Source organism: Ruditapes philippinarum, unplaced genomic scaffold (genome assembly GCF_026571515.1).
Source record: "Ruditapes philippinarum isolate M1 unplaced genomic scaffold, ASM2657151v2 ctg1663_1_1_1_1, whole genome shotgun sequence".
In the NCBI taxonomy this organism is placed as follows: Eukaryota; Metazoa; Mollusca; class Bivalvia; order Venerida; family Veneridae; genus Ruditapes; species Ruditapes philippinarum.
In genome coordinates, this window is record NW_026858070.1 from 109,602 (window position 1) to 118,883 (window position 9,282).

The 9,282-nt window shown below is 34.0% G+C and overlaps 1 protein-coding gene across 1 annotated transcript; it reads right to left on the bottom strand.

The window, feature by feature from the left end:
• Positions 1-2,135: 2,135 nt before the first annotated feature.
• LOC132752003 (retinol dehydrogenase 16-like) lies at positions 2,136-8,364 on the bottom strand. Its single transcript, XM_060742233.1, has 7 exons — positions 7,922-8,364; positions 7,415-7,634; positions 5,753-5,953; positions 5,216-5,368; positions 3,949-4,142; positions 2,850-3,089; positions 2,136-2,489 (listed from the first exon to the last, which is right to left on the bottom strand). Exons 2-7 carry the CDS (start codon positions 7,626-7,628, stop codon positions 2,355-2,357), a joined length of 1,137 nt encoding a protein of 378 aa, XP_060598216.1. The 5' UTR covers positions 7,629-7,634; positions 7,922-8,364; the 3' UTR covers positions 2,136-2,354.
• Between the last annotated feature and the right edge of the window lie 918 nt (positions 8,365-9,282).

Here is a 9,282-nt window from a genome sequence, read left to right on the forward strand (position 1 = left end):
GCTGTTTCTATACTAGTGTAGTAACGCTAGACTTATCTCCCTTGTTCATGCCCTGTACGCACATAATTGAAACTTACAAAGTACAAAGTAATACTGGAAAGAGGTAACATCAGAGCAATGACTAACATGGACTAATGATACAGCCAAACTTATCCAGAGTAATCGCAATTGATTAATTCTAAGTCATTAGGAAAACTTACAGCAATGTACATTGAGACGACATGATGGTTTCTATATATGATGGACCAATAATTAACACCAGAAATATACAACCGTAACTTTTCGGCCCTTGACGTCAAACCATGTCCCCTAAGATTGCATTATTTCATACCACATCAAATTACGAGTATGTGTTGGAAGAATGACTACATTTTTATGTGTATCGACACAAAAATACAAGGAAAGATGTTTTCCAAATGCAGAAATATGGCCATTTATGCTTCCGGAAATTGTAGAACCTTACTGCGATAAAGAAAAATGAAGAACTTTCAGTTATGGTGCGATATATTATTTATCCATTCATTCATCCATTTAGAAATGGCCTCTCCAGTAACCGGATATTTAATTATTTAATACAACATCAAAATATTATGTGTTTGGAAAAAGATATAGATTTTTAAATGTGTGACACAAGAATTCAAGGAAAGAACAGGCCGGTGTGGCACATTATTACTACATCAAACACACAAACTTACCGCATCTGGTGAACATGACGTAGACAAAGCTTACAAAGCCTGTCTTTTTACCATCATACCAAAATGTTTCCTGTCTAATAGCATTTAGGTAAAGCTGAAGGGAAGCATGATGACACGTGTCTTTTGGACAAAAGTTAATGTCATATGTTCTAACCAATTCGTTAATTCACACTGCCTCTTTAATACCTTATGGTTAATGTAAAACAGAAACTGACACTTCAACATCATGTGCATGGTGTTATCTATCAGCAATCATGCTATATTCTCTGTTCTTTCGAATCGCGTGATTCTAATTCAGATCATTTAGTCAAACTGAGGCTACATTTTACATTTTCTTGGATTATTTTTACTGAAATAACAGCCTGATTTGTAACGAATAAACATATGAGCCACGTCACGACAAAACCAACATAATGGGTTTGCGACCAGCATGTATCCAGACCAGCCTGCGCATCCGCGCAGTCTGATCAGTATCAATGCTGTTCGCTATCAGTTTCTCTACTTGTTATAGGGTTTGTAAGCGAACAGAATGGATCCTGATCAGACTGCGCGGATGCGCAGGCTGGTCTGGATCCATGCTGATCGCAAACCTACTATGTTGGTTTTGTCGTGACGCGGCTCATATATACTTGCAGCCTTTTCTACACCTACATATACCACTATATTAACGAATACTTTTTTCATCTTGCTGTATATTATTTCACTGAACAATCGAGTGTTACAAAAGGCAAGAGACATTAAGCTAGAATGTCAAGGTTACTCTGTAAATTAACATCAATGTAGGCGAATAATACAACATTTTTAGATTAGGGAAACACCAAAGAGAGGCGTACATGTTGTGTTTCGCTAAAAACCTCTGTATTTTACATAAATTAAATAATACTTATTAACCTCGACAAGTTAGTCAGCCAAATAACATTATTTTGGATTGTATTGTCAGTGGTTTCATTTTAAAAGTATAAATCGTTAAAAAAACCGAATCGTTTCAATAAACAAACAAGAGTGAATTATTCCATACATTCCCTAGCTCTAGATAAAAAAAACAGTGTTTTACATTCATGACATCGAAGAAACCATTTTTTACTTTACTTTTTTTTACAGCAACACTTACTATGCACTTTGTATTTAAACATGTTAGATCAAAGGGAATGAAACCATTGTATTAAAAACAGTAGTTAAACCACAAACTCTGTTTTCATTTGAGTGATTGACAAAAACACTAATGACAATTTCAAACATTAATTTGTTTCTCTCTAAAGTGAACAGCTGCCATCAACCTTACATTTTTAAACAATGATATTGACAATGTTGGTTTCTCAGTTTTTTCTCAAGTTTTTTTTATTATTATTTTTGTATTAAAGTCACGTATCATCAACTGCAGATATTGTTTTTGTTCATATTTATGAGGCTGTTTACGTGAAGCAGTTTTTGTTCATAACATATTACATTGTATATCATTTCTAGTATTGCATTAATAATCATTTCTTCTTTAGCTTGTAAGTTCCATCTTCTATTTATTCGAGATGCATTAAACTTCACATCCTGTCTGACAAATGGTCCAAATGCAATAGATTCAACTGGTATATCCAGCCAATCACAATTTTCATATTTTTTAACTACTATTATGAATGTTCTATTCTAGAAGTTGTGTTCTAAACGTCACTCGGATTTGATCCCGTTTCTCGATTCCGCTGGTTCCCCGTCTAAATTGTCTTTAGTTAGATGACCAGTTATTCTACATAGGAACCAATCTGATACCGTCGTCGGTAAATATGGATACACTGTTGCTAAAATCTGTAAGAAGGAAAAAGAGATTCCATTTAGTTCAAGTAATGTTGATTAAATGAAATATTTAAGGTTTGCATGTATGATTAAAGCTACATATGAAGCTTTAGCTAAAGCAACAACTGACATAGTTCAATGACTTTTGGTTTTAATATCACCAGTTACATAGGTATTAGTGGCGTACATTTAATAGCTGTGTTAATCATACAGCATGAACAATACAATAATATACAAATAAAAGATCGTATTTCCTTTTCGCCTTGAACCTTTCAGGAAATTTAAGTTTGACATTAAATTTCTATTTCTTTTATCCATTCATTTATATTTTCTTCTATCATACAGTAATAGAATGAATGTTTGTAAAATTACCGCTATAGGATCAACAGGATAGGGGCCACCATGTACAGCGTATCTATATTCCGGGGCAGAGCTAGAGACAGCATCAAACATGGCATCTATGACAGCGTCCGAGCTATTGGCTGCTAACTTCTCACGTAACTGATCAATTAGATCTATCTGATTGTTTAAATATTTCTTCGAGTATACTGACTTTATCTCCTCGCTGCTCCTCTCCCAAAATTCATTTATTTGTTTGTAATGGCGGGATATCTGCAATGAAATCAGAATATCACTGTATTTTTCCATGTCTTTTAACATAGACTTTACGTTTAATATATAACAATTGTGGGATAGGCTTACTTCTCCAATTAAAGTTGTCAGATCACATTGTCTTGTAAGTCGATGTCTAAAAGCAGCAATCAATCTAGCTGGCTGACGATACTTTAAATAATGAATAACTTATGGTACACCCTCCCTATCACCCAATAACCATGCAATGACGCAAGATAAAAGGCGTTGGTAACATAACTTAACAAAATTAACAACTGTTACAATAAATATTATAGTAATTAAGTTCAAGTAGATTTATTAAATAAAATCATTCAATTTACAGTAGCATCAAATAAGTTCCATCAACATATATACTTTTTTGTCCTTTAAAGTGAATTGGTCTACAAAGGGCACATGTTCCATAAATATTTTAAATTTGGATATTCTTATAAAATATTGCTTGAAAGAAATATGTTAACAAAATTCTAAGCGATTTTGAATAAACATTTTCATGATGAATAATGATATTTTGTTCTAAAACGAATAATTATCTGCTTTTTAAATACCGTATATGTAATATCGGATAATGTATCTCTAACTTAGTAACAACTTCCATGTATAATTCTTTCGTGATTTTTTGTTATGTGTGATACTAAATACTATCACCGTAACTATTCATTGTATTATAGGCCTACTATTATATAGACAAATTCACTTTGATTAGTCGTTAAACTATAAAAGCTTATTTGCTTGGTATAAAAACATTTCTACAAACATTTGACATTTTAAGTGTGTCTTTTACATTAAACGTGCATCGGTGTTTTGCATCTACACAGATTTCTTGTGGCACGTGACTTACATTTTGTTTATTGTGGATGTCGGTATTCCCTCCAAACATGGCGGGTTCAATGATTGCGACCTTGACACCAAATTTTCTCATTTCCATGCGCAGTGTGTCGCTCAAACATTCTATACTATATTTGGATGCATTGTACGCTGCAGCACATGGCAATGTGAACCTTCCTTGTATACTTGACATATTGACAACACGACCTAATATAGATACAAACGCATGATTAAAGAATAAATACAAACGCACAACAAAATTGCCGTCTTAATGAAAATTTATTGTTCGTGTTTGCGTATGATAATATACATGTATTCTATGGTGGCTAATTTCTTACACTTACGAAAAGACGGCAGCTAGCCATTTTTTTTTTTTTGATTTCGTCTTCTCTCAAAAGCAATATCAATAACATTAACAGTCTCGCTAATAATTGTCTCTAGAGAAAGGAAGGTAATAAACCAATTTCCTTGCTTTCGTCTTGTCCAACGGAGTATTGTCACTAACGAAAAGGCGGCAACAAAACAAAGTCTCATTTTTTAAGTCTTCTCTCAATATCAGTATCAATAACAGTTTCGTGGAGTATTGTCTAGCGGAAAGGCGGTAACAAACCAAATCAAACCAAAATTTGTCCCACGGAGTATTGTCACTAGCAAAAAAATGGCAACAAACTAAATTGTCATGTTTTCGTCTTGTCAAAAAGGCGCCAATAAAGCAAATGTTCTCGTTTTCGTCTTGTCTCGCGGAGTCACTTGCAAAGAGACTGCAACAAGCCAAAGTTTCTTGTTTTCGTCTGATCTCGCGGAGAATTGTCACTAGCGAAGATATTGCAACAAGACAAAATTTGTCTCACTTAATATTGTCACTATCGAAAAAGCAGGAAAAACCAAATAAATTGTCTTGTTTTCGTCTGGCATAGCAATAACGGCAACAAGCCACACTTTTTATTAAACTTATTTGCGGATAATTGCCAGCAGCGAACAGACAGAAACAATCCAAATTTTCTAGCATTCGTCTTGCCTCGATGCGCCTTATATGGCGGTGAGAAGACAAGAAAGAGATATGAATCTGCTACCATAGTATTCAGGTTTTAGTTGGGACTTTGATTTTCAAAACTGAGGAATTAGTGATAATAATTCTCATTGATGATATAAGTTACACCACTATATATATCAAGCTTTTACGGTATTTGAAAGAAATATAACAAGATTCATAGACTATGCGAGTAAAGTATGTTTTTTCGACAGAACACATTTTGACAATCAGCAATATGGTATTTTACCTTTTGAATTCCTTACGAGAGGTAGAAACTCCTGTGTAACTCGAACATTGCCAAAGAAGTTGACGTCTGCTACAGACTTGAATGTTTCAACTGGGCATAATTCAACATCACCATGTCCATACACACCAGCATTGTTAATAACGCCCCATAATTCTGGAGTAAAATAGAAAACAACACGTGAATATGTCATCCAATTATGATTATCAGATGATTCATTTAAAAAAAGAAGAGATTAATCTCAAATCACAGTTAGTTGAGTCACGAATTAAATATTTCTTAACATCCGTGGTTGAGTACAAAAAATAACATAACAATTAAAATTAGTCAACTCATTACGAAAAAAGTACAAAATATACACTAGACAGACATTTGTTCAACGGAAAAGTACATTACATTAAAAAAAACCTACGTTCTCGTACGAATTGCCAGCTAATCATAATGAAATAACAGCAACAATACAACAACAACAACAAAGACTAGGTATATCGTGCATTAAAACATTGTACGAACATATGGCAGTAATGTAATATAACTCACGTAAATCTCCAAGATTTTCTCTGACGAACTTTCCTGCTGAAGCCACGCTTTTATCGTCAGTTACGTCCAAAGCAACAAGTTTGAGTTTATCCGAACAGTTTTTCTTTAGATTACTAGCACCTTCACCATTTTCATTTAAACATCCGGCAAACACAACGTACCCCTCTTTGTCAAACTTCTCTGCTGCCAAATACCCGAATCCTGAAAATTAAATCAGACCAATCTACGTATCAAACTGTTTGCTTTATAAACTGGTATATGTTTAACCGGATTCTGAAACATTAACAATTTTAACTTTAGAATTATGCTCTCTAAACACCTTAATTAATGTACATGATTTTTTATTATTTGATAATTTCCATTAGGGTAATAGACCCATGTGGACACCATGCTACACGTGATGAGACAGTGAAATAAATAATGTTGATTGACAATCTTAATGAAGCACTGGAGAAGTGGAAAAGCTTGTACCTCGTCATAAAATATGAAATAACACACACGCTCGCACATACACACACACGCGCGCGCACACATAATATTAAACAAGAGCGATCAGTAATCACATGTGTCGCCTCATGATGGCCAATTTCGATGTTGGGGCAAAATTTTGTGAACAGACGGACAGACAGACAGACGGACAGTGCACAACTAGACTTGGTACTGATCATTCCTGTAAAGTTTGGATAAAATTGCACCAGTAGTTTATGAGGAGAGTAGTCCGGACAAGCGTTTGCGTATCTGGCAACACACAGAAAAAAACACCTTTTTATCAAAAGGGCCATAACTCGGCAAAAATCATTCAACCGAAAACCCGTGCAATATGCGCAAGGACTTGAGCTACAGATCAATCCTGTAAAGTTTCATTGGAATTGCATTAGTGGTATAAAGAGAAGTAGTCCGGACAAACTTTAAAATTAAAAATTATTAAATGGCCATAACTCTGACAAAAATCATTGAACCGGAAAATTCTGACAATATGCACAACTAGACTTGGTACTAACCATTCCTGTAAAGTTTGGATGAAATTGCACTAGTAGTTTATGAGGAGTAGTCCGGACAAGCTTTTGTGTATCTCGGCCAAAAATCATTCAACCGGAAAACCCGTGCAATATGCGCAAGGACTTGAGCTACAGATCAATCCTGTAAAGTTTCATTGAAATTGCATTAGTGGTATATGAGAAGTAGTCCGGACAAACTTTAAAATTAAAAATTATTAAAGGGCCATAACTCTGACAAAAATCATTGAACCGGAAAATGCTGACAATATGCACAACTAGACTTGGTACTGATCATTCCTGTAAAGTTTGGATGAAATTGCACCAGTAGTTTATGAGGAGTAGTCCGGACAAGTTTTGTGACGGACGGACGGACAAACAGACAGACAGACAGACGACGGAGAAGTGATCCCTATATGTCGCCACTACTCCGTAGAGGCGACACAAAAAGAAGAAAAGAAGGTCCTAAACAATCGTAAAATCCTCATTTTTGGACGATTATACTACTTCCCGCGTTCTTCAATGAACTAAACTGAAAAAGAGTTGAAAAAGGTCAACTTCATTCAACCTTATAAATAAGTTATTTTTACTTCAAGTTCAAAATAAACAACATGTAAGACAACTGAGCGTAAAATATTGACATAATATTTATATAAATATAACATACCCGAGTCACATCCTGAAATAAAGACAGCCTTCCCATCACTTGAAAGTTTGGATTTCTTTCGATTCTTTATAACCCTCAGTAACATGTACAGTACCAGCACACCGAAAAAGTAGTTTTCTAAATCTCCGCGAAAGGCAACAACTGGTACAAACAGGAAGGCGCCTAAAAAGGCAACCTCGTAGAACTGCAGTGGTAAAAGGTCTCCTAGCGACATTATCGTCTGAAAAAAACAAAAACAGTATTTCGTGGTAAAGTACCTGAAGGGTTAAGATGTTAGTTAGACAGCACGCGATTCCATCTTAAGACTGAAGCTAAAATCTTGTACTATCCAACAAAACATTGATTGAATATAAGGAGAAACAAACATGTGGAAAAAAGTCACTGCTTTAATATTTTTAATAAAATATCCTCAAGATTAACATTTTACAATTCACAGAAGACTTAAGAGAACCATTCAAATTAATAATATTTACAAATACTTGCAAAAATAATATAGAAAAATATTACCTTAAAATATGTCCTGACGCTACAGTCATATAATAAACACTGTATAAATTAAAATTGTCTCAAGATGATAGCAATCGGATATAACCGGAATCACGCCTTAATGACTCCCCTGTCAATATAGCTAAAATATCAGCTACATATATATTTATATTGAGGCGGCTATTATGTAACGATCTTTATAACAAAACACGAATAAAAGATTATTCAAGATTACACACTGTCACACATTTCAGCAGACAAACTCTTTAACACATTTAAGTGTCATCCAATGGTGGTAAATCTAACATAAGCCCCGTGGCGGTTTCTGGTCTATAAAACGATTTGAAATATACACTATAAAACCCCGAGGCTTGTATGTCAACAGAACACGGCGTATATACGAGTGCAGATGGGTTTGCGAGATTAATGAAAAAGAATTTACATTAAACATGCGCGGTATGCGAACGAACAAATAAACAAGAGTCAAATATGATGTATGTAGGCCTATTTCTAGCAGAAAACGTAGGATATTACAGCCGATATTCTCACGTTAAGCGAGCTCAGGGACCTTTAAGCACTTTCCAACACCGTTAATCAATAAGAAAATCTCACCCTGGTGTAATAATACACCGTTTATTTCTTACATTCTCTCTCACAGAAAATATTACTCTTATCATAAATAATTCAAGATTGATATGTTATGAAAACTCGTTTTCTGAGATTTCATGAATATGTTGCTATTTTATAAATGATGTTCGGCATTTACCACGGAACTTAAAATAATGGAAGTTTTATCATAAAAATGCATGATTCACATTTGATTTATAAAGCTTAAGGGAAATCACGGGGATGTAATATAAATCCGTGGGGAAATTAATATAACAATGGCTGTTTCTTTTCTTCTTATTTCTTTTCTTTTTTTTAATGAGATTAGATCTTAAGAAAAAACGAAAGTCGAGTACATGATCAGGAAATTAAGAGATAGACGGATGTATTTGTCATGAATTTAATACGTTGTTACATATACTAACAAAAAAGATTAACTCAATGCACCGCGGCCGATGATACTGCATATATCTACACAGAACAGTTTTGTATATCTCATGACCATTAAAAACTTTATATTGGGGTTATAAATACACTTCAAATCTTCAACTTCACTTAAAGAAGATAAGATTAAAGAGAGTATTAATAAATCATTATCATGAAATAAGAAACTTTAAATCCGGTATGGGTATATGTATTATGGAAATTTAATGTATTCATTAAACGGCGTCCTTTTTGTTATAATAATTATTCATTATTTTGCGATAGTTTCTTTTGATTTTCATATGGCTTGTAATGCGAAAACGCTGCCAAAAAGCACAAACAATTTATTATTA

Coding starts and splice junctions, on each gene's coding strand:
- LOC132752003 (XM_060742233.1), bottom strand. CDS start 7,628: ATGTCGCTAGGAGACCTTTTACCACTGCAGTTCTACGAGGTTGCCTTT. Junction 5,369..5,752: donor AGAAAATCTTGGAGATTTAC/GTGAGTTATATT, acceptor ATTTTACTCCAG/AATTATGGGGCGTTATTAAC. Junction 3,090..3,948: donor ACATCCACAATAAACAAAAT/GTAAGTCACGTG, acceptor ATTTCATTGCAG/ATATCCCGCCATTACAAACA.